The 25,133-nt window shown below is 38.6% G+C and overlaps 9 protein-coding genes across 9 annotated transcripts; 1 reads left to right on the plus strand and 8 right to left on the minus strand. All coding sequences in view use genetic code 12, as the record gives it.

The window, feature by feature from the left end:
• Window positions 1-1,621: 1,621 nt before the first annotated feature.
• On the minus strand, window positions 1,622-4,262 carry DBP2 (DEAD-box ATP-dependent RNA helicase; the record flags this gene model as incomplete). The annotated part of the gene is made up of 2 exons (XM_036808125.1): window positions 1,622-2,001; window positions 2,954-4,262. 2 exons carry the CDS (start codon window positions 4,260-4,262, stop codon window positions 1,622-1,624), a joined length of 1,689 nt encoding a protein of 562 aa, XP_036664892.1.
• A 627-nt stretch (window positions 4,263-4,889) lies between these two features.
• RPC19 (DNA-directed RNA polymerase core subunit) lies at window positions 4,890-5,267 on the minus strand (the record flags this gene model as incomplete). Its single annotated transcript, XM_036808126.1, has 1 exon — window positions 4,890-5,267. The coding sequence occupies one exon, from the start codon at window positions 5,265-5,267 to the stop codon at window positions 4,890-4,892; it is 378 nt and encodes a 125-aa protein (XP_036664893.1).
• Window positions 5,268-5,507: 240 nt separating this feature from the next.
• Window positions 5,508-6,854, minus strand: CPAR2_802690 (uncharacterized protein; the record flags this gene model as incomplete). The annotated part of the gene is made up of 1 exon (XM_036808127.1): window positions 5,508-6,854. One exon carries the CDS (start codon window positions 6,852-6,854, stop codon window positions 5,508-5,510), a length of 1,347 nt encoding a protein of 448 aa, XP_036664894.1.
• A 1,723-nt stretch (window positions 6,855-8,577) lies between these two features.
• CPAR2_802700 (uncharacterized protein) lies at window positions 8,578-10,209 on the minus strand (the record flags this gene model as incomplete). The annotated part of the gene is made up of 1 exon (XM_036808128.1): window positions 8,578-10,209. One exon carries the CDS (start codon window positions 10,207-10,209, stop codon window positions 8,578-8,580), a length of 1,632 nt encoding a protein of 543 aa, XP_036664895.1.
• A 1,215-nt stretch (window positions 10,210-11,424) lies between these two features.
• Window positions 11,425-13,038, minus strand: CPAR2_802710 (uncharacterized protein; the record flags this gene model as incomplete). The annotated part of the gene is made up of 1 exon (XM_036808129.1): window positions 11,425-13,038. One exon carries the CDS (start codon window positions 13,036-13,038, stop codon window positions 11,425-11,427), a length of 1,614 nt encoding a protein of 537 aa, XP_036664896.1.
• Window positions 13,039-14,699: 1,661 nt separating this feature from the next.
• Window positions 14,700-16,277, minus strand: CPAR2_802720 (uncharacterized protein; the record flags this gene model as incomplete). The annotated part of the gene is made up of 1 exon (XM_036808130.1): window positions 14,700-16,277. One exon carries the CDS (start codon window positions 16,275-16,277, stop codon window positions 14,700-14,702), a length of 1,578 nt encoding a protein of 525 aa, XP_036664897.1.
• A 1,874-nt stretch (window positions 16,278-18,151) lies between these two features.
• Window positions 18,152-20,494, minus strand: CPAR2_802730 (uncharacterized protein; the record flags this gene model as incomplete). The annotated part of the gene is made up of 1 exon (XM_036808131.1): window positions 18,152-20,494. The coding sequence occupies one exon, from the start codon at window positions 20,492-20,494 to the stop codon at window positions 18,152-18,154; it is 2,343 nt and encodes a 780-aa protein (XP_036664898.1).
• Window positions 20,495-21,429: 935 nt separating this feature from the next.
• CPAR2_802740 (uncharacterized protein) lies at window positions 21,430-22,125 on the minus strand (the record flags this gene model as incomplete). Its single annotated transcript, XM_036808132.1, has 1 exon — window positions 21,430-22,125. The coding sequence occupies one exon, from the start codon at window positions 22,123-22,125 to the stop codon at window positions 21,430-21,432; it is 696 nt and encodes a 231-aa protein (XP_036664899.1).
• A 229-nt stretch (window positions 22,126-22,354) lies between these two features.
• CPAR2_802750 (U6 snRNP complex subunit) lies at window positions 22,355-25,078 on the plus strand (the record flags this gene model as incomplete). The annotated part of the gene is made up of 1 exon (XM_036808133.1): window positions 22,355-25,078. The coding sequence occupies one exon, from the start codon at window positions 22,355-22,357 to the stop codon at window positions 25,076-25,078; it is 2,724 nt and encodes a 907-aa protein (XP_036664900.1).
• Between the last annotated feature and the right edge of the window lie 55 nt (window positions 25,079-25,133).

Consider the following 25,133-nt stretch of genomic DNA (forward strand, 5'->3'; position numbering starts at 1 on the left):
CCTTTTTTTTTTTTCATTTTCGTAGACACAAAGATTGTGTAACTTAGGCAGATGAAGTTGATAAAGAATCAATTGACAAGAGGTAAAGATGTGGTGAGTGTAGCTACCTCCCGTGTACTACTCAAAGAAGCCTTCATGTAAAAAGACCATGAATTAAAGTGATTCTTGACTATTCAATCGTGTTCATTGATTGAGCGTTATTACTGTTTAGGGTATTTATTTACGAAGTTTTAATGATCTTGTGAGTGTTATATACTAATTGTCCACAAATACACTACCTTTTCGTAAATTCACAATTTGCATGTGAAAAAATAAACCATACTCATTGCTTTTGCAACCAACCTGTCTTCCATTGCTTGAGCAACAGATCTATTCAAATATTGATCAGCAAGAGTTGTTCACATAATTCACCACTACTTTTTTCTAATTCAGAAGTATTGAAGTATGTTACGGGTTGAACGTCCGAATAATGCAGGACAAACTAAACCCTTTAAGCTTCAAAAATGACTGCTTCGTTCAAACAAATGAGAGTATATGTATCAAATAGATGTAGATGTAGAGTATAGTAAGAAATACACAAAAAGACAAACTCGCCTTGTATGCAACATGTTAAATCGTGATCTTAAATTATTACCCAAATTAGTTGCAACTAATCGTGTTAGTTCATCAAACACGCTATCTTGAACGATCCTGTGACAGTAGCAGGATTTAGTCGATATAGCAATCAAAGCCTAGATAAAGTCGCTTCTCACATTTTTGAACATTAAAAGCCTCGACCCTGACAAAAAAAAAAAAGACCTCATCATCATTTACAGTTTATCTTGTATATTAATAGGAAGAAACAACCGATAATCTCGGTGTCACTCATTTGTTGTTGCATCCTCTTTAAACAATAAACCCAAAACTGTACTTCAGCGTTTCCTGATTGTAAAAAAACCCACCAATAAGGACAAGGAGAAGATATATCGGTTTACCTTCCGAAGTGTGCTCCCCTTGATGAAACCCTATAAATGTGATTTAAACCGTGATGGTTACCTTCCCAGTGGGAATAAAGTCAATAGAGCCCTAAAAAAAAAAAAAAAAAGAAGGCGAAAGTGGCAGATTCAAAATTTGTGGGCTTTTTGCAGCACTATTTGTACCCCCTTTTTTTTTTTTTTTTTTTTTTACAAAATGTGTGGTGTTATTTGATAAGCAGGGAGCCAATACAATATTGTAGTAGTTAACTCAGAAAGTAGGTGCTTCTTCGGTGCACCTATAGCTCATTCTTGCATTGTCAACTAAGCCAAAAGTGATCCAACATTACCTCCACTTTGCCCCTTTTGCTTCTATATTCGTGCTTTTATATTCACCTCACAAAAATGTCAAAAATGTTCAAAACGCCTCATATCAATAGTTTGAGCAATGAACCCTTTCCGTTGATTACATCTCCTACAATCCCCTCAACCATACAAAAATAAATACTAAATTAAAATCTATTATGTACACATCTATTAGAAAAAAAGTGAGAAAATATAGAAAATCAAACAATAATTGATGACAAGATAACCAACTTAGCTCATCTCATCTTCATTCAAGTAGAATAGCAGACGATCATACAAAAGGCTTTTGTGGTTTATACTGTTTAGTAACGACGGTTACCACCCAATGGAGCAGTATTTGAACCTGATGAGTAACCTCCACGGCCACCACCAAAACCACCACGGCCACCACGTCCACCACCAAAACCACCAAAACCACCACGGCCACCACGGCCACCTCTACCATACCTGATATGACTACCATAGCTTCTTCTATCATATTGCTGCAACTCTGGTGGAATGGTTTGATGAGCTTCTCTCATAATCTTGCACAAATCACCACCCAACTTCTTATTGTTGTCAGTGAAAAATGAAATAGCCATACCTGTAGCACCACCTCTACCAGTTCTACCAATTCTGTGGACATAATCTTCAATGTTACCTGGCATATCAAAATTGATAACGTGAGTGATTCCCTTGACATCTAAAGTAACGTAGTTAGTAACAATGCACATTGCAAACAAGCATAACATCATTCAGGAATAATGACTTATTATAGTTCAACAGAAGTAGATTAATAAAACTACGGGGAAAAACTTTGTATTGGAAATGTGAACGTGCAATTGACATGATAGGGGCATCATCGGAAATGACGTCAAGCGGACATCACCCGTTGAATGCTATCCCATTATGCCATCACCCCCAATTTATTGAAGTTTGATATAGAAGAAATCTCGAAGTCAAGAAAGACACACTAAACACACAAAACAAAAACACTACACACATATTATTTTGATAATTTGACCTCTTCAATGACATTGAACAATCCCAAAGATGGAACAGTCATACGGTTGAGCATGGATATGCTTCAATCTAAAATCTTGTACTGTGTGAATACAGGTGTAACCCATTGTCCTCAAATTTAGTGAGAATCAAAGTGAAAGTACTCAAAAAAAAACTAGAGAATACTTCACTGTTCATTTCCTCATTCTAGGCGGCACTCCCATCATCATAGAAGGGAAGAGTGTATCCGCGCCGGACAGTACACCTGATTTGAAAGATACGCGTTACCGCATCCCTCTCACTTTTTCTTTGTACAAGAACGTCATTGTTGAACTCACTTAACAAATATGTGCGACATTAGCAGTTTCACGCTTGTGCAATGCATATGCAAGTCTCCCATTGATCTTAGCTTGTTTTTATCACTTTCTTCCAATCAAATAAATCAATAAAGGGCAAACAGAATAACAAAAAAAAAAAAAAAAAAAAAAATTCGCCTGCAACCTGCCCTCTTAGTTCACATTTAAATCCTTCCCATTTGTGAATTGGCCCGCCAAATCACAACTTCCCTTGATAAAGCATTATTCCTAAAATGTAAATGTTAATAGTCTCGGGGATTGAAATTGCTCCCCTCACAATTCATATGATATACATACCAATACCTCTGGCAGCAACATCAGTTGCAACCATAATGGAATGACTCCCTTGTCTAAATTCCTTCAAGACCCAGTCTCTTTCGTGTTGTTGCTTGTCACCATGAATGGCTAAAGCTGGCCATCCATCTGATCTTAAATAACTTGTAACGTCATCACATGCCCTTTTGGTACTAGCAAAAACCAAGATTTTTGAGTTGGTGTCACTGGAAGCACTTTCCAAGTACTTGACGAGCATGTCCCTCTTTTGGTATTCATTGACAACTTGGACAATTTGAGTAATTGTGTGAGATGCTGCCAACTCTAATGAACCAATGGTTACTTGAATTGGATCATTCAAATAATCCCTTGCCAAAGCTTGAACTTCTTTTGGCCATGTGGCGGACCACATCAATGTTTGACGATCTGGTCTGATTTGATCAACAATCTTTCTAATTTGAGGCTCGAAACCCATATCCAACATTCTATCAGCCTCATCCAAAACTAAATAAGTGACTCTCTTCAAGTTGGTTTTACCAGCTTCCAACATATCAATTAATCTACCTGGGGTGGCAATACAAATCTCGACACCTCTAGCCAAGTCCCTAACTTGTGGACCCTTTGGAGCACCACCATAAACACAGGTGTTTCTGATCCTTGAAGATGAACCAAACTTGCTACATTCAGTTTGAATTTGACAAGCCAATTCTCTTGTTGGGGCCAAAACTAAAACAATGGGACCATCACCAGGTTTCAATAACGGCTGAGCGTTAATATGAACAATACCAGGCAAAGCATAAGACAAAGTTTTTCCCGAACCAGTAGCAGCAATACCAACCATATCTCTACCACTCAAAGCCATTGGCCACCCTTGACACTGGATAGCAGTTGGTTTTGGGAAACCTTGTGCCTTCAATTCACTCAAAACATAGTCAGGAAACCCTGCTTCATCGAAATTGGTGATTGGATGTGGAATATCATGACCTTGAACACTCATTTCGTTTTCAGCCCTAAAAGCTTCAATATCAGCATCTGATCTGGCAGCAACATTTGGATGTTCAGTGTAAAAATTCTTTTCAAATTTTGGCAACTGTTCTAAATCCCATTGTGGAACAGTCAATTCTTGTCTGGGTGCATCGTTGAATCTTCCACCACCTCTGCCACCAAAACCGCCACTTCTACCACCACCGTAGCCACCTGCACCACCGTAATTACCTCCATCTCTTGATCCACCGCCACCATAGCCACCTCTTGAACCACCTCTTCCACCGAAACCTCCCCCATTGGAGTATCCACCTGAATTACCTCTATATCCTCCGTTGTTATATGACATTCTCTTTGATCTGTTTATGTAGTTGTTATCTAATTGACTGAATAGTTTATTGATTAATTCAAAGTTAAAATGTATAATGAGAAAGAAAGGAAAAAGTGGTAAGAAGATGTGAAAGTTTTTTTTTTTTTCCCCTTTTGTTTGTCTCCAAGGGAGAAGAGAGAAGAGGAAAGAATTTTTGTGAAATTTCTTTTTTTTTTTTTTTTGGCATAGTGCACAGTGAGAGAACAGCATCGCATAGTGAGACATTACACAAATACATGTACTAATAGATCATCAATAACTACAAGCACGTCTGTGATGGAACAAGTAAGAATTGTAAATAGGATATTAGAAATCGTTGGAATACCATGCAATACATGAAGTACGTTAGTTTCGTATTTACATCAGATCAGATAAACTAAGATCAAGATTTGCATTTGAAGTAGTTTGGAGAATATACGTTCGAAATGAATGAACCAAGTGATTCTACCACGATGGGTCCCCTCCTACATCAACTGAATTGAATAACTCACCACACCTTTGTCTCATGCATTTAGCAACTATATCTACCTACAAACAAGTTTGGTTGTCTAAACGGGAATTCCTTTATAGCCCATGCTGCCATTCCCCATTCATTTCAGCTCCAATTTAAGGCTCTTCAGTGCTGTATCCACCTTCTTTTAACTTTTGCTCAAACTTCTCTTCAACAACTCCACAAAGCTCACTTAAATTGTCCAAACCCTGGTGTAAAGCTTCTACTGCCGAAATGTTACCGTACGTTTGTATCCTAATATTCATCTTATTCTCACTGGGATGTGGTATACTGTACCCACAAAACTCAACCTCTGGATTCTTCATGATTATATAACGTAATGCATTTCCTAGCGTATGATCCTCATCTAGAATTTGGAATGATGCTGACGATCCATCCTCTGATGCTCCAGGGAGAATCTTTATTTTGTCAATATCGTATTCAATCTCTTCAGTTTGGTCTACTTCATCTACCTTGATATCATCTGAAGACATTGTGATTTGCCTTTATCGCCTTCTTTGTGGGTTTGTACTGTGGTGCTTTCTCTTCAATGAGAGATGATGTTGCCCATCTCAATCGAATTTTTTTCTTGTTTTGTCTGCTCCTCGCTAGAATGGGTTGCACGCTACCACACTACTACTTCATATCCCATACAATTTCCAGTCCTATATTTTCATAATATTTATAGTATAAACTTTATATATATACATAGCCTAGTATTATTCTAATTCAATCTAATACATGTATCTCAAGTCAGCAGCAACCTTAGAACCATCATTACCTTGTCCCAACTCCTTTTGCCAATCCATGGTTCCATTTTCAATCTTTTTATTCAAACGCATCAACCGCATTCTCAACAAAATCACCAACCCAATTGCCAACACAAGGGCCCCAATATTACAACTCATGGCCTTGATATAACGTGGACCATCTGATGCTGGGTACAAGAATGGGGTCCATGTGTAAGGAGAATTACTCAATCCAATCATAATAGCAATTGCAACTGCTCTCTTTGCTGGTGGTCGAGGACAAGAATTGGACATGTAGGTTATAATAAGCACGTACGCTGTAAGCAAACTCGGCATCATCAATAGCATTGCAAAGTATCTAGCACCAAAATTGGTTGTCGCAACTGGTATGATGAATGAAACGCATGCAAGAGCCAATGGAATACCAACATGATAAGATCTTTCTCCAGTTTTGTCAGCATGTCTAGCCCAGAAATAAGTTGCTGGAACAGCAAGAACATAAGGTGGGGCAGTTAAACACAATGTGACTGTACGATTGTAATTTAAAGTGGCAACAATGGTTGGGAAAAAGTTGACAATACCACAAGCAACAATCAAAAAACTAACTTGACCAGTAACCATCCACATTTTCTCGTCCTTGACAGCCAATTTGAATCCTTGCCAAGTAGTGACTTGCGCTTCGGCGTCAGAGTCATCAACATCACCCAAGTCTTTCTTCACCTTCCATTGAATGATATCCTTCTCCATTTGGTTCAAGAACTTAGTATTTGTCGGTTTATCTGGTAAAACAAAGTAAGCAAATGGAACCGTTAAGACAGTGATACCCCCTTCAAAAATAAATAACCATCTCCATCCGGCAATACCTCCCAATCCATCCATTTCCAAAATACCAGCAGCTAACAAACCACTGAATGCAGAACTTATCAGGGATCCTGCAAATAAAAGTGAGTTCCTCGCAGCCAAAGATTTTTTATCATACCACATTGATAAAACCATCAAGGCACTACATAAAAATGCCGATTCAGCAACACCCAAGAAAACACGAGTTGCAGCTAATCCAGCAAAATTCTGCACTCCACCAGTCACCGTTGAAATGACACCCCAAACCGTCATAACTGTTGATAAGAAAATCGAAGGACGACCAAACCTGTTCAAAATCATATTACCAGGAACTTGAAACAAGATGTAACCAACAAATAGGATGGAGATACACACTTGATACTGATTGCCAACCAAACCCAAGTCCTCTTCTAAACCTCCCAACCTAGCACTAGCAATATTGTTACGATCAAGGTAATTTAAAATATAAATAAACATCAACATAGGGATCATTCTAATATCGACTTTTCTAGTAGTCTTCTTGTCAAGCTCTTTCAATTCTTCCTGAGTCAAATGTTGCAATGATTCCGGCAAGTTAGTGTAATAATCATCCTCTCCCAGGCTAATTGTTCCAGGGTTGGAGTCAAAGTCTTCGACTACATCCTTTTTTGAGCTGTGGCCACCCTCGCTATCAATTTTCTCCACAAAGGATGTTTTTGGCTGCTTGTCATCGGCGTCATCAATGTACTGAGTAGACGTTTTTTAGGTCATCTTAGGGGGACTGGACTTTGTGCTTGTGTTTCAAATTCCGGGAGGACACCATAACGAGATACTCGACGATAATATGCAGTGATTCAAATACTCCCTGGCTTTGCAAATTTTTTCCAATATTTATTCATAGTATCTGGACACTTGCCACCATGTGGGGTATTATCAAGAGATGTCTATTCCCACTTTTTGGCCAATAAACTTGATAAAAAGGAAAATATTTCCCTCAACAAATTTTGTAACCAAAATGTATACTCATGTAAGTTTCTGCCGTGTCTAACGCGAATAGCTTAAAGCGGCCACACAAATGCGCTACGTCCGAGTCCATTTTGCGTCATTGCAACAGGCTGATGAAACCTACCATTGAAATAGGATACTTTTGTGTGGCTCGATTTCAAACTCTACAGCTCAATTCTACACGGTAGTTGTGAGGTGGCTTCACATTACTCAAGAGGCATACTGAATATTCCATATTCCACGACGAGGAACTACTCTTGACAAATAAATTCCTCTGTGTCATGACTTTAGCTACTGTGACAAGAATTTTCGTTTTCGCAACAACTTTTTGTGTAAAATCATTGTCACTTATTTGTCTCTCTCTCTCTCTCTTCGTTTTTGTACCACCAAGCCTCAATCTTGCCAACCAAGTTTCAATGTGAGTTTTCCTTGGTCATTCATAGGTAAGATAACTGCACATCCACTATGAATGGAAGTGAGCTGCTTGGCATCGGTGAATGAAAAACGTTGGGTTTTTTTACCTATTTCAGTCGTAAGAATTTCCGCTTGACCTTCAGGATGGAAACATGATAAGAAGGAGGGATCAACATATAGTCGAGCATGAGGTAAACACTTTCATCGTTTCACATTGAGTGCCAGAATCAAAATTTTCTTTCAACGGACCGCAGACTCAGTCTATGATCACAAAATAACCCGATCATTAAAAGTCGGTCCAAAGGGGAGCGTTGATAGGTCTGATGAGCAGTGAGAAGTTTTCCAAACAAAATGAATATGGAACGTGTCATTGACTATGCCCAACTAGGTCACTTACATGATATGCTGTGGACGGGTCTATTTCTACAAAACGGTGCTGGTTTTCCTGAAAAAAATATTACTGTCCTCAAAGGGAAATGCATGTCGGCTATTATTATCTCAGTCCCTGCTGCAGAATCGTAATTAGACACTTTTTTTTATTACACTTTCATCGATTGTGTCGCGACATCTCTTTCAAGTGGTTGGAACTTTATACAGATTGCATCATTGGCGTCTGAGCAGCTCCCTTTTCTATGGCAAAGCCCACAACACGAAAGATAATCGTAGATATTATAACGACGCTTACTCGTTATGAAAGAGGTGAGTGACGTAAATACCACAAATCATATCTCTTAAACGAATTCATCATCTATAGAGCTGTTGCTTTGTAAACCATTTTTTTTCGATTCATATACTGAATGTTTAACATTAAATCTAACTAGTATAAATATCTAAAATCAGCATCAATCTTTGACCCGTCGTTACCCTCTCCTAATTCCTTTTGCCAATCCATAGTTCCATTTTCAATCTTTTTGTTCAACTGCTTTAACCTAATTCTCAACATGACAGTCAAAATAATCGCCATTACCAGAAATGCAATGTTACAACTCATACCTTTGATATAACGTGGACCATCGCTCAATGGGTATAAGAAGGCTGTCCACGTGTAAGGAGAATTACTCAATCCAATCATCAAGGCAATCGAAACGGCTCTCTTTGCTGGTGGTCTTGGACATGAGTTTGGCATCCAAGTAATGATAACCACATATGCTCCAATTATACCGGGAATCATAATACAGTAACTAAAGTATCTCGCGGCAAAATTAGTTGTGGCAACAGGGATGACGAAAGATATAGTTGTGACCGCTAATGGGATGAGAATGTGAAACGATCTCTCTCCGGTTTTGTCAGCATGCCTTGCCCAATAATATGATACTGGGACTGCAAGTAAGTATGGTGGTGCAGTTAAACATAATGTAACGGTCCTGTTGAAATTCAACGTAGCAACAATTGTTGGGAAAAAGTTGACAATACCACACGCGCAGACTAAAGTGCTCAACTGACCAGTGACCATCCACATTTTCTCATCTTTGATTGCCAATTTAAATCCTTGCCAGGTTGTGACTCTTGCTTCAGCATCGGAATCACCAACATCACCCAAATCTTGTCTCAATTTCCATTGAATGATATCCTTTTCTTGTTGACTCAAGAATTTGGTATTAGCTGGCTTGTCCGGTAAGACAAAGTAAGCGAACGGAACTGCCAACACAGTAATACCCCCTTCAAGAATGAACAACCATCTCCATCCAGCAATACCGCCCAAACCTCCCATTTTCAAAATACCCGCAGCCAATAATCCACTAAATGCAGAACTAAGTGGATTTCCTGCAAACAAAAGAGTGTTTCTTGTAGCCAATGACTTTTTGTCGTACCACATCGATAAGATCATCAAAGCACTGCAAAAGAAAGCAGACTCTGCAACACCAAGGAAAACACGAGTTGCAGCTAGACCAGCGTAATTTTGAACAGCACCAGTGACTGTAGATATAGCTCCCCATGTCGTCATCACCACAGTAATAAAGATTGAAGGACGACCAAACTTGTTCAAGATCATATTTGCTGGAACTTGGAACAAAATGTAACCAACAAACAAAATCGAGATACAAACTTGATATTGATTGCCCACCAACTTCAAATCAGCTTCCAAGGTATCCAACCTAGCATTGGTGATGTTGGTTCTATCAAGAAAATTCAAAATATAGATAAACATCATCATGGGAAGCAATCTGAAATCGATCTTTCTCGTTGTTTTCCTGTCCAATTCTTTCAACTCTTCCTGGGTCATATGCTGCAACGACTCTGGCAAGTTAATATAATGATCCTTTGGTTTATCATCATCCTCTTCATCATCATCAACGGACGTCAAATTTGAATTAGCTCCTGTCACATCTTCTTTAATATCATGCTTTTCTGATTCCGCATTCACATATTCAACTTTATCGGGTTGAGAAACAAATATTTGTTCCCCATCGGAGTCATTAGAGTATTTGGCACCCTTCTCAGCCGACATTGCTTATACAATTGTTGTCTGGGTTTTGAGTTTTTATGAATTGAGGAAGCGATTACCATCTTTTTATACCCATCTGATCTGATGCAAGTTATGAAAGAATCTACTGTTTAACACACCCCACCCATGTTAGTTTGAATGCGCTTTTTTCTTTTGCGTATTCTTTCCATCTAAAACGGTCAGGATTCATATAATTTTTAACTCAAATAATATTGGAAATTAAACGCTACGAAAAGCGGAGAGTCGACGCTTATCTCAATTGATGTGCCTTCAACCATTTATTGACCATAAAGCCCATGGTATACTTCTCATCGTCATGAATTTCATCGCTGATTGTGTCCTGTAATTGCGATAAATCGTAAAACAACAAGCAGTACACTCCTTTGCTCTAAATTGGCCTCAACAAAATGTGCATATAGAATGTAACTCACGAGATTAGCGAGACAACAATGCAATAATCAGAATAACACTTGTTACCCCTCAGTATCTTCAATCATGCTAAGTAAAATTCAGCATGCGTGACAATTCAACAAACCAAAAGAAAGCTTATCCGAGGTAATTCAATAAAAGCACAAGAAAACAAACTGACAAGTGGATAAAACCTATACCTCCTTAACGCATTAATCTGTACAAGCAAGTCGATGAGTGATCTTTGTGTGCCAAGCAAATGGTGGTTTCACATTCAGAAACCGGTGAATAGTAAATACTTGTGAGTCCAACATGGAATATTATTAAAAAATGAAACCCCGAATAAAAAATAAAAGGAATGCGCTCCTAAGTGTTATTAGTTGTTAGTAGTCCATCTTGCAGCTCTGAGAATCTACGCCGCATGAGTTATCTTTTAATGCAAAAAGACGTAATTATACGAAATTCTGGTCATCATTGAAATTAATATTCCACATCATATATTATTTTGCATCAAAATAAAAACCAATAAGAAAATAAGATTTCAAGCTTTTTGAGACAAAAGGTGGAGATGATGTGTGGGGAAAATGGAAAAAAAGATTTCTACAACATCGATATTCACGGCTAGGGGCAAAGCTTTGCTTGCATTTGTGTGAAATGTGGCTGTGAGAGGATGATCGGAGATTGCCGGATTACGTGCACAATCCCCTTATGCAATTCGTCAATCACTCTTTCCTGCAAGGTATTTCACACGACGAAACCATCTACGGAACAGAATTTTATCTTCAATACATATTTATTTGTTCAGCTATCTCAATATAAGTATCTAAAATCAGCATCAATCTTGGACCCATCGTTACCTTTTCCCAACTCCTTTTGCCAATTCATGGTTCCATTAGCAATTCTCTTGTTCAAAACCATCAATCTTATTCTCAAAAGAACGACCATAAGTATTGCCAACACCGAGAAGGCCACGTTACAAACCATGGCTTTGACGTAACGTGGACCATCGCCAGTTGGATACAAGAAGGGAGTCCAAGTGAATGGCGAATTACACAATCCAATCATCAAGGCAAGAGCAACTGCCCTCTTTGCAGGAGGTCTGGGGCAAGTATTTGACATCCATGTCATTGCAATAACAAAACCTGCGGCTGAAGTAGGCATCATCAACACCATTCCAAAATACCTAGCGCCAAAATTAGTTGTTGCTACAACAAGCACGTACGACACAGCCAAAAGCGCCAATGGAATAATGATGTGGAAAGTTCTTTCCCCAGTTTTATCAGCATGTCTGGCCCAAAAGTATGAAACCGGGATAACGAGAAGATATGGTGGTGCAACCAAGCATAACGTGATTGTAGAACTGTAGTTCAATGTAGCAACAATGGTGGGGAAAAAGTTGGTGATTCCTTTAGAAGCGGCCAAGAAAGCAACTTGACCACAAATCATCCACATTTTCATGTCTTTTACCGCCAACTTAAAACCATCCCATGTACTAACCTTTGCCTCTTTGTCCGAGTCATCAACATCACCCAAATCCCTTCTCAATTTCCATTGAATAATTTCTTTTTCCATTTCACTCAAGAACTTGGTATTTGCTGGTTTATCTGGTAAAATGAAGTAAGCAAATGGAACCGTTAAGACAGTGATACCACCTTCAAGAATAAATAACCATCTCCATCCGGCAATACCTCCCAATCCATCCATTTTCAAAAGGCCCGCAGCCAACAATCCATTGAATGCAGAACTAAGTGGGTTTCCAATGTACAAAAGTGAGTTCCTCGATGCCAAAGATTTTTTGTCATACCATAGAGACAAAATCATCAAAGCTCCACCAAAAAATGCCGATTCAGCAACACCCAACAAAACACGAGTGACTGCCAATCCAGCGTAGTTTTGTACACCTCCCATTGCTGTGGCACAAGCACCCCAACTAAACACGACAACCGAAACAAAAATCGATGGACGACCCACTTTATTCAACACCATATTACCTGGAATTTGAAACAAAATATAACCAACAAACAAAATGGAGATACAAACCTGGTACTGATTTCCTTGTAAGTTCAAATCTGCTTCCAAACCACCCAATCTAGCACTTGTAATATTGCTACGATTAAGGAAATTCAAAATGTAAATAAAAGCCAACATAGGAAGTAATCTAATATCGATTTTTCTTATAGCCTTCTTTTCCAACTTTTTCAATTCATCATGAGTCAAATGTTGCAACGCTTCTGGTAAATTGACATAAGGTGACTTTTCATCAACATCTTCTGATCCATTATTTGAGTCCGACTTCTTTAAACTCTCTGAGCCTTCACGTTTGGAGATATGTGACCTCAAATCATCGTTTGCTAAAGCTTCCGAAACAAATGGTTCATCAACAGTACTGCTCACTGTCCTAAGGAGCTTGTTTTCAGTGGACATTTTTTTTTTTGAAAATGGTTGCAAAAGGTCGGTTAATCTTGAGTGAGGCTGAGTTGGTAAAATAATCAAACAGGAAGCAGACAATGGAAGTCTCAAATGATGGTCCGAATTACCTCTATTTATATTGGAAGTAAAGTATCTCTGAGCGGGGGTTTGTAAAATTTCCCGCCTTGGAAGAACTCGCTCGTGAGGAATAAGAATTTCCACTATTAGACTTTATTATAAGGGGTAGCAGATAAAACCTTAAAAAAGTTTCTGTGGAGAAGCAGTTTGGAGCAGATACAACAAAGGATGTTGTTTCAGCCGTTTCTTTAGTAGTGCTCATGGGCCAAGTGTGAGGGACGCATCACACGACTGTAGTTGGCTGGTTGATCATTTGAGCAACTGGCTTCAAAGAATACACAGCACTTCGAATCCACGTATGACTCGCTTGTGCTGCGATGTTGTTAACACCGATGTAATAGCCCAAACACCTTCTGGGCTCCAAGATCATAAACGCTAATTCTGGGACGTGGGGTATGGTGGGAAAAATAAGTTGAAGTAAAAAAAAAATAAAGCTAAAAATCTGACCTAAGCATCTTATGAAGAACTCCGTCTGTAAACATCATCTAGTATGTATGACCTCTCTCTTTCAAGCGTGACTGAGTGCTGTAGTTGTTTTCAGCGGTGTATATATAATATGTGTGGACTGCGTAAGCAGTAGAGCAATTTTTCTTTTCTGGCACTAAAGTTTTCTTGGAGAGAGGGAGAGACCAGACTTTAACATATATGGAAAGAATACAAATATGGGTTGACGAATATAATATTGATCAAGATAAGCTCAGAAAATAAGCTTATCAATCAATTTTGAATTAACAAAAGCTAAAGAGCAGTCCTCGAGGGGATGATGTGAATCCATGTCCAGAATACAGTCGTCATTTTGAGAGAGTTATAAAATTTGTTACTGCTTTCCACTGAACGAGTGCAATATGGTTTTACAATCAAGTAGTGGAAAGTATGTTGCGAAATGGATTAAGATGTGTTTAGTTATGTAAGGATAAACTTATCATCCTCAACTATGCAAAAGTGAGCTTTGCCTAATGCAAGATGTTTGAACAAGAATTTGCAATTTTCCCCACTATCTTAAGCCTTGCAACTCTTGGGCGTCTGAGATTGTACCCGCCGCGTTAGATAATTGTACCTTTCCGCTTAGAACATCTCGGGTGTTTCGGCGATAATATCATAAACCCGAAGCCTTGAAAAAGACTATTGATAATTTCGTGTGTATATTTAATAATATTTAATCACTCCTCATTTTGTCAAACGTGGAGGGGGAGGGGTATGCAAGCATTCGAAGTTAAAGTTTACCATTTGGGGTACCTTGTGCAAGATAGAAAGGTGCTCAAAACTCTCACCAGTTGGTGGTTGCGCCACCTGTGTCGAGATTCCGGTGTAGAAAATTCAGGATGTGTGGGTCTTTGTAAGAGAGTATCCAAAACCCACTAAACCTAATATAAGCACAATAGAGCACAAAATGAATTACTTCATTGTGACACAGTCTGTTATCATGAGATCTCGGTAGAGATAACATCTAGATAACATCTAGATAACAAAGGGTTGATTACAACAAACTGGTATTTCTCGTGTCATCATTATTCTTTTATGTAAACATATCAAATGCTTTAATATAAGTATCTAAAATCTGCTGAGATCTTTGAGCCATCATTACCTTTACCCAATTCCTTTTGCCAGTTCATAGTACCGTTCTCAATCTTCTTGTTCAAGAACATCAATCTAATTCTCAACATAATGACGAAAATGATGGATAAAGCAAGAAATGCAATGTTACAACTCATGGCCTTGACGTAACGTGGTCCATCACTTGAAGGGTATAAGTATGAGTTCCAAATTGAAGTAGAGTTACTCAAACAGTTGACCAATGCAATAGCAACAGCTCTCTTTGCTGGTGGTCTAGGACACGAGTTTGAAATCCATGTCAAAATAACCACAAATGCAGAATATAAACTTGGAATCATTAAGATCATACTAAAGTATCTGGCACCGGTGTTCAATGTCGCCACAGCAATTACGAATGCAACCAAGGCCAAAATTAAGGGAATGATGACATGTAAAGCTCTTTCCCCAGTTTTGTCAGCATGCCTGGCCCAAAAGTAAGTGACGAAAACAGCAACAACGTAAGGTGGAGCGGTCAAACACAAGGTAATAGTGTGGTTAAAGTTTAAAGTACCAACAATGGTGGGGAAGAAGTTGGTGACACCACAAGCAGCGACCAAAAAACTGTGCATACCACAAAGCATCCACATTTTTGTATCTGCGACGGCCAATTTGAGACCTTCCCAATCACTAACTTTAGCTTCAACGTCAGTATCATCAACGTTACCCAAATCTCTCTTCAATTTCCATTGAATAATGTCCTTCTCTTGTTGACTCAAAAACTTGGTATTGTGAGGAGTATCTGGCAAGATAAAGTAGGCAAATGGAACTGTTAAAACCGTGATACCACCTTCAATGATAAACAAGTATCTCCAACCTTCAATTCCTCCCAAACCATCCATTTCCAAAATAGCAGCAGCTAACAATCCACTAAAAGCGGAACTGATTAATGAACCAGCATATAAAATCGAGTTCCTTGAAGCCAAAGTCTTTTTATCGTACCAAGAAGACAAAATCATCAATGCACTACAGAAGAAAGCCGACTCAACCACACCGAGCAAAACACGAATAGCAACCAATCCACTGAAATTTTGCACAGCAGCAGTACAAGTTGAGATGGCACCCCAAAGAGTCATGACGACGGCCAAATATGCAGAAGGACGACCCAATCTATTCAACAACATATTTGAAGGAACTTGAAACAAAATGTAACCAACAAACAACACCGAAATGATGATTTCATACTGATTTCCAACCAAACCCAAGTCCTCTTCCAATCCACCCAATCTTGCACTAGCAATATTGTTACGATCAATATAGTTCAAAATGTAAATGAAGATCAACATCGGCATCAATCTCAAATCAATCTTTCTGGTTGTTTTCTTATCCAACTGTTTTAACTCTTCTTGAGTCAAATCTTGCAATGATTCTGGTAAATCAATATAATATGGTTCTTCTTCAATTTCATCCAATCCCAATTCGGAATCAGACTTTTTCAAATCCGTCCCTACCTCTATATGAGAGGTGCTAGCTTTAGGATCTTCAAACTCTTCGATATGGCTGGTACCTGCTTTTTCAACTGACATCTTTGACTAACTTGTATTGTAGTGTAAAGAGAAAGAGAAATATGAGAATTATAAACTGATGGGATTTTGGGGGAGCCTTTATATACATTTTTAAGTTAACCAGGACAAGTGAGTACCACATTCTTATAAAACACACGGCATTTCATAATACAAAATTACTCAACAAATCTAAAATACAAAAAAAACTTTTCCTTGATGTTTTTTTTTGATTTTAGCGTATTTGCTTAATTTTCTGAAGTTCTATTGTATTGTATTGTATTGTATTGTAAAATGTAACACAAAACTCCAAAGAACGAAAGAAAAGTAACAAACCACGCGAGGTGGGGAAGATGAAAAGAAATTAATACAAAGTATGGTTAGGAGCCTAATTACACGCACACGCCTTGTTGTGACCAACTTTGTTCACGAAATTTGAGTCAGCAAATTTAATTAGTAGGACTACTTCGGCAAGTTACAGGCGGAGAGTTGGGAGATACGGCGAGCGGACATGAGGCGTGTATAAATTATATCGTAAGTGGTGGAAAGTAAATAATCTTTCACCTCTCATCGATCACCCCAAAAATAAAAAAGAAAAGAAAAAAAAATAGATTTTCCGAGATTTAGAAATTCTTGACTGCGATGTTATCTATTGCAGTTTAAATCGACTACTGTACCCTACAATGTCCACCCCCCCAAAAAAAAAAAAAAAAAAAAGAGGTACATCCTTTACAGCTGATTAGAAATTTTTTGTGCGGTTGAATCTTGGCAATGGCTGTGGATTACAATTGCTACATACGTAACCATTGCTAACACTCTGGAAGCAATGTTACTTTTGTTGTACATAACAAAATTTGGAGGATGACACGCCAAGACATAAATTGTTTATTATTTTTAAAAAATTTTTAAGTTTTTCCGTGGGGGATTTGCTAACTTCCTATTGTTTTTTTCTACAGTATTATACAAACATCATGTAAAACACACACACGCACGACAGTGTCTTCTTCTACTCTTCAGGACACACGTTTGTACTTATAACCATAAACAAGCTCAACATTAATTTGTATTTCCGTCCCAACCGAATCAGTTTTATTTTTTTACTTTGTTTCATTTTTGTGAGGCTATCAAGGTGTTAATACGACGAAATTCAACAAATAAAGTAGCAGCACTACAGATCCTTTCTAATTGGGCTGAAAGGGGATCACAAAAGAGACCACTTTCCTATCAAAAAACGAAACAGCGGGTAATCAAAAGTAAAGACAGGGGTATATCAAAAGTTGCTTTTGGTGTGTTCGCAAATCATTAATACTAATTTTCTCTTCAATGTCCTTTAGGTACCTCCTCCCTCTTTGCAGCATACATGAATGCAAATCAAATGGCATTTGCATACTGTTAAAATGTACCTGCTACATATCTGCGCTGTTTGATCGAGTTAATCTCCTCTGCACCAGAAGCTAATGCACTCCCGTTAAATATTCTCAATACACAGCCAATTCAGCGTACAACGAAGCGGTCGAAAACAAAAAATTATTAGCTAAGTCGGTCTTGGCTCCTTGGTATCTGAAAGACGTGTCGCAAACAAAGTAATTGTATCGTCAACTCTTTCTCATCATGTAGAGAATCTCGGACTTTCACAAAAGTAAAAGTTACACAAAATGCACATGAAATTTATAAGCAATTAGTAAATTAGACAATTGGGGGATCAATCCCCAGTATTTACCCCACCTCCACTTGTCTTCCCAAACAATGCATAATGGAGAAAGATCTATCCCAGAAAACAAAGCTACGTTTTCTCCGCCTTTCGCCCCTCCCCCCCTCCTCATCCGATACGGATTGATAAGACTTTGCGAGTTTTGATGAGGGAGGCGTTTTGATATTTGCATCAACAAATCACTTTACTATTTGTGTTTTGTCAACTCATCTAAAATTACATCAAAACAATGAAACAAAAGATCCTTGTTCAACTGGCTCACTTGTAACATCAGAAATATTGTTGTTGCAGCATTGGCAGTGTTTTCACTACCAACGATTTTGGAACAAGTTTCCGTCATAAACGTGTCGAACAATTGTTTGGCTTCTTGACGAGTTTGTAGTTGTTGCTGTTTACTTCTCACCGCCGGTTCCAACTTGAATTTGCCATTGGGAAATAACAGCTCGCGTAATGTTGTCAACCAACTTGAAATGTTGGATTCATTCAAGTTGGAACGAATCACATCATAAACTTTATTTTCAACAGCGGTGCCGAAAAATTGTTGAAGAATTACAACGAGAGCCCTACCCTTAAGCCAATGAAGATTGAATACTGTAATGACTAGGTCACAAATAGGTTTGATGAAAAGGGGTTTGCTTGTTGGTTTTTCGTCAAATTGACGCAACTCCACTTCCATTTCTCGCCTATTTTTGTAAAATTCACTACCATCAGTGGTTGGAGGGGTTGTCGAGTACTGGCCACTAGTTGTATTTCTGTTACTTGATGAACTCAAGTACCATCGGTAGCCAAACAATGCCGATAACTTCCTCGGTTCATCAAACCGTTGATGCTTCCCCAAATGAAAGTTCTCCGAAGATAAAAAAGAACGAAATGCCATGTCTGAACAAACTTCGGGAATCTCAATGAGAGCTTTCAAGTATGCTTCAAGCTGGTGTCTTCTACTTTCTGTAATGTTCTTTTGTTGAAACTTCAACACCAGAATTGACTTTTGTGGGAACGACAAGGATGAAACCTTGGGATAACGACGCTTCAAATACCCATGTAATCTATGAAACTGGCTGTATCTTCTCGCAACTACCCACCCTGCTTTCACGACATTGGGATCCTCAGTTGAGAACTTTTGTACTTCGATAATGTACAATACAAACTCCCTTGTCTTATCATTCTGGTGCACTATCGACAGAATGCTAACTTTGGATTTTCCAAACAAGCTATTATCACTTTCTTGAACAATGTATTGCTGCTTTTGCAATTCTTTTAATGCAATATCTTTTTGAACTCCGTTTTTGGATTTAAGTAGCAATTTTAACTTCGATTGGTCATTGGTCAATTGCGCTTTACGCAATAACGGTTCCAAATAAATCAATTGCTGGTTTAAGTTTTCAATTTCCTTTTCAAGTGCAGGAATCTTTTCTTCTGCTAAATTCAAATTACCAGGACCTGCCAATTCCATGCTTTCACAACTTTCCTTCATGATTACTGAATCACTGTCTGTATCTAGCTCGTCGGAGTCATCCTCATCCTCAGAGTATTCTTCATCATCTTCGAATAATTTAGAATATCGATCAGTTCGATTCAGAGGAGACAATTTTTCATAAAGCTCTGAACCAAACTTTTCATTTTGAGATCCGACGGAGAAACTTTCCAAAACATCATATTTGGGGTCGCTCATTATAGTTGCAAGCTTGTCTTCGATCTGATCAACAACTGCTTCCCCTTCATCCACCTTCTCCACGTGATTCTTGGCAACTCCTGCTGACAAAAAATTGTAAAAATATTCGGCAAACAACTCTTGAAAAATTCTCCCCTGTAGCTTTATCAAAATTCCCTTGCAGTCTGGAAGGTCAAGCGTGTCTCCTACCGACCCATTTGCGGTCAAAGCTTTAAATTTATCCAAATTTGCACCACCAATATCAATGAGGCCATTGTCAAAATAACTCTCCTTGATTTCAAGGCAATCTTTTTTGGTGAGGCTTAACGCACCCCAATCTTGAAAGCTATCCAACAATGGGGGCTTAGACTCTTCAATTTTTTCCCAAAATTTCAACAAGTATAACTTGTGTTTGCTTTCCAAGTACTGCTGGAACGGCTTCAGTTGAGTCGAAGATTTCAACAAAGCAACAAGCCTATCTGCCTTGGAGCATTCAACCGACTCATGGTCCAATTGAATGACAGTTTTATCATTGGTGTCGTCTTCCAAAAAACTTTCCTGAATAATGTTTGCGATGTCGCCCGTGGCACTGAGTGGCATGTCTTTTTCATTTGACACTGATGACAAAGTGTGTTCTTCCAAAGCAGAGCGTAACTCTTTCACCTGATTTCGTCGTTTCAAGTTGTCCCCGATAACCCTGATCAATTGCAAATTCAAGAAATCAGGGTCAGTTAATAAATTGAAAATATTGTCCAAGATGGTGCAAGCCAATATCTCGGTAACAAACAAAACCACCAACTCGTTTGATTTCTCTCCATCCGAAAGACTCCTGCTAAGTAGCTTTTTGATCCGCCCTCTCAAATATGTTTTTTCTTGCATATTAATCTCCATTTTGTCAACTTGATCGCGAGTAACACCCACATGCAAATCACCATTATTGAAATGAGATAAAATTTCTGCAGACACGTCTGTACCTGAGCCATCAAAAGTGTCGTTATACACTAGCTTTTGTGCTTCGGCGTAAGCGATGAAATGGTTGTTGAACAATGGCAAAAGCTCCAAAGTAATAAGTTTTCCATAGTCGATATGCTGAAGCCGTTGCGCAATGTCTTTCAATACATGCGATATTTCAATTTTAACATCTTTCTCGAACAATGTGGACGAGCTGATTTTAGAAAACCACGCAGTGATAAACTCATTGATGATTATATCTAAAAGCTCTGACAACAACACTGATATTTTTTCCGAATCAACTATATGTGAATTGACGTTGGATGTTGCCCTGTCAAACTTTTCAATTTCTCGTTCCCATTGACTGTGACGTGTAAAGCGGAATCTTCGTGACGATTTAAAACTGGTTGAAGCTTGAGCCAGGAACAATTTAACAGAAATTGCAATATATCCGATAACTGAAACAATTGTCCCACATGCAAATAGAATAACGTGAAATGGATAAAACCGTAACCATAGCAAACCAATGACAAGTCCCAATTGAGCTCGCCAATTAAGCATGTGTGTCAACTGCTGCGGTGCTGGTGTTGATGGATTTTTTTGTCGTTCTTTTGACGGCTGTTGTGAGTGTTTACTTTTTCATATGTATTTTTGTTTGATCCACAAATTTTGTGTCACTGATTGAAACATTGATCGGAAACTATGCTTCAGATCAGATATCAATCGAATGGGACCAATACAGCCACAGTTTTTCCAAATCTTTGTGTTTATAATAGTTACACCATAGAGTAACTGATATGTAAAAAGTCTATAATATTACCCTACTTAGCTAGTCTCGGTGACTTACTCCCAGTGTCATTGTTCTAACTGTATATACGTCGCTTCAGTCCTTCTGTGCGTCCATCTCTTTTCCGCTTCTTTCTGTCAACTATCACATCTTCACTGTCAACGTTTGCCCCTCCGATTTTCCGTCGTTTTTTGCTATTAGCTTTGTCCTTCACACTTATTGCCTCTAGCTCCTTCTTCGCTCTCTTCTTTTTCAGCTTTTTCTCTTTTTCCTTCTTTAGTTTCCTCTTGCTTTTATCTGCCTTATCTTGTTCTGTATTGCCTTTGCTTTTAGACTTTTTCTTTTCCTTCATTTTCCCGGTCTCAAGTAGTGATGTACTTGTCAATTTCTCCATTTCTGCTGCAGCCTTGCTTGCCAAATCTGTAACATGCTCCTCTTTTATATGATCTGTTTTCCCCACCGTACCTTCCAAACCCTCACCTTTGACAAACATTCGATACAAAGGAGACATGTTCTTGTTCAAGTTCTTCAACACCGTTTCATTCTTATGCTTAAAGGAAACACCATTTCCGCTATCTCCATTGCTCACTTCCAAACCCTTTAATTGTCCATCGAATAGCTTTTCCCACCACATGTCTGCACCATTGGAGTCATGTCCCAACCCTTTTGTGTCCTTCTTATGTTTCACCAAAATTGGCTTCTTCAATCCCCCTTTCTTCAAAGGCTGTCCTTCCGTCCAGCCAAAGGACTGTAGGTAAACTTTTGCATCCATGGTTATACAGTGTTGTACGTGGGGGTGGGGATACAGAATGAAGTAACTACTCACAAATCTTTCCTCATCTGAAAAGCGATGGAGTTTTGCACTTTCAATTTATTTTTTCTGTCTTCACAATTTTGTGTCTGTTCTTATACTACAAAAATGAATGATTTGTACCAAAAGTCTCGAGTACATACCTTCTTTGTTACGTCATTTCAATTGATACCATATAGGTTTACTTTCAATGAGTTTAAAAGAATTAGTCGATGAATTTGAGATCTTGGTCAACGAGAATCCATACGCGCCGGAAAATTACGACAAAATATTGAGTAGGCTTCAGGTCATTCCTGACACCGCCCTACTAATCAACAAAATCTACAAGGAAAAAACAAAGTACTTTAGACTACGTCAATCAGAGTTGAACAACTGGTTATTTGAGATACGTGCTATTGAAGATATCCAAGAGCGGTCGAGATTGGAATATGCATTTTATGAAACAATAATTGATGATTATCCAACAGTTCCTATAATGACTGCAATGTTGGAGTTGGCTAATCAACTACTATCTAATGAACAGATTACTGATGATGAATACGGAGCAATCGTTTCAAAGGGGCTTCACCTTTGTGGATATGATTTTGTCAATGGAAACGAAATTTGGAAAATAAGCTTGGACTTGCTTCAACAACGTTACATCAAATCCAACGACGAAACTGATTTGGATGCGTTGATAAAGTTGCACTTGAAGAGGTTGAGCTATCCCCTACAGCAGTTGAACGAATCTTTTGAGGAATTTTCATCCTTGATTAGCAAATACAAAATAGGTGATTATGATCGATTAATGCAGGTGGCAAACAAAGTGTACTCCGACACTAAACAAAAGTTGCCATATTATGAGAAATGCGAGATACAAATCAAGGAGAGACCCACAGACTGCGCTCTTTGGATTGACTATATGGAGAGTGTATTCAAATATCAACCAAATCTCACTCACATTTTAACGATGCTTGCAAGAGCTACGCAAAGTGAAACTTCCTTCTCTAACAAGAGTCAGCAACTTTGGATGTCTGTTATTTATATGATCTACATGTCTGAAGAGGTACGCGAGAATGCATTGACTTCGTTACTAGACAAATACCTTCGCACATTTCCAAATTCTTGCACCGCTTACGCAGAGAATATAAAAAATTGTATTGCTTTGGGCGAAGATGGCAGACAGAGATTTATTGAAATAGAAAACAGAATTAGAGCTATAGATTTACGGAGCTCATCCGATTACAATGATTGGAAGCTTGTTGCATTGGCTATGATGCAGTACAAGTATCACAATGAATTGTCACATGAAACTTTTGAATCTCTTGACGATTTATTTGACACTATGGTGACATATGCCATGGACAACAAGGATCCGTTTCATACTGTGGAAAAGTTGGCGGTATCACTCTACATCTCCTTGGGTAAGTTTTCTCATGCCACGCAAGTGATAACGTCTATGTTTCAAACATTTCCGCTGGAGACAGAGGTTTGGCTCTACGGAATTCGTTGCTTCATTGAGCATGACGTTGATCAAGAATCTATTAGGCAAACGTTCAAGAAAGCATTGTCACATGCTAAAAAGCTCGATGCTCCCGAAAAGTTGACCGAGGAATGGTTGTTGTATGAACAAGTGCATGGGACTATTGATAGCTATAGAAAAGCAGTCACTTTGTGCAACAAAGCGCTTAGAGAATTCATGGAATCGAAAGCAAATGATGTACTTGCGCAGCCCATATTGCATGTAGACCGCAAAAGAAGCCATGATATGTCGGAGGAATTCCTGCGCTCAAGAGAAGAGTTTGCAGTTCAGGTCAATAACTTACCCTATGATGTTACCAAACAAGATTTGAGAAATTTCTTTTCTGGTTGTGGTGAAATTCGAGAAATGGATATAGTGGAGCTCAATGGGGGGAAGCAAGCGGTGATTGAGTTTACAAATGAGCTTGAAGTATTTTCAGCAATGACAAGGACCCATAAGGTACTAGGGTCAAACGAGATCACGGTCACAAGAGTGGAGAGAACTTTATTGTTTGTCAACAATTATCCAAGCTCATTTAGCCAACAAGATGTACGAGAAATGTTTGCTCAGGTAGGTCCTATTGTCAGCATAAGGTTTCCTTCACAATTAAGGAATAAAATTCGTAGGTTCTGTTACGTTCAGTATACTAGGACTCACGATGCTGAAAAAGCAATTGCTTTGTACAATGGACGGACGTACCATGACCAAAATCTCAATCAGGACTTTGCCTGGGAAGTACAGTATTCCAAACCCCAAGAACGGAAGGATAGAACAACACCCATTTCTGAACGCAAAATTCGTGTTTCCAATATTGCTTTTTCAATCGATGAGGAGGAATTGAGGAACGAGTTTTCGCAGTGTGGTGAAATTGATTTCATAGCATTGCCCAAAGCAGTTTATGATACAAAGAAACGTCGCATGAAACATAATGGCGGTCTAGCTATTATTACTTACCGTGATGCAAGTAGCGTAGAAGATGCCTTGAAGAAAAATGGAATCACGTTGAAGGGAAGAAACATCAATGTATCTAAACCGCAAGGGCACACAAATTGGACCCCAGATGACTTTGATACTCTTAGAACTATTGGACTAGCCAATGTGGACCCCTCGTTGAATACCTTCCAGCTCAAAAACTTTTTGGAGAAAACTTTTGGACAGGTTTCTAAAGTCCTCTTGCTTCCTGCTAACGGAGTGGCGTTGGTAGAATTTGGATCGGTCAGAGACAGTGGAAAGATTTCGTTAGGTTACAGTACCATTGAAATTGACAATTTCCAAATTCAAGTGACTACCAAAGAAGCAATTGTGGAAGTCTTGAAAACAAACAGAAATGATACCGCTGTTGAAACAAACTCTGAAGAGGTGGCCACAAGACCGATTTTGGTACCTACATCAATTAAAAGACGAAGGGTTTAATATTATTGTACATATTCTTTGACGTAATAATAAATTAATCCCACATAACTGAATT

Source organism: Candida parapsilosis, contig 005807 (assembly GCF_000182765.1).
Source record: "Candida parapsilosis strain CDC317 annotated contig 005807".
NCBI classification, from domain to species: Eukaryota; Fungi; Ascomycota; class Pichiomycetes; order Serinales; family Debaryomycetaceae; genus Lodderomyces; species Lodderomyces parapsilosis.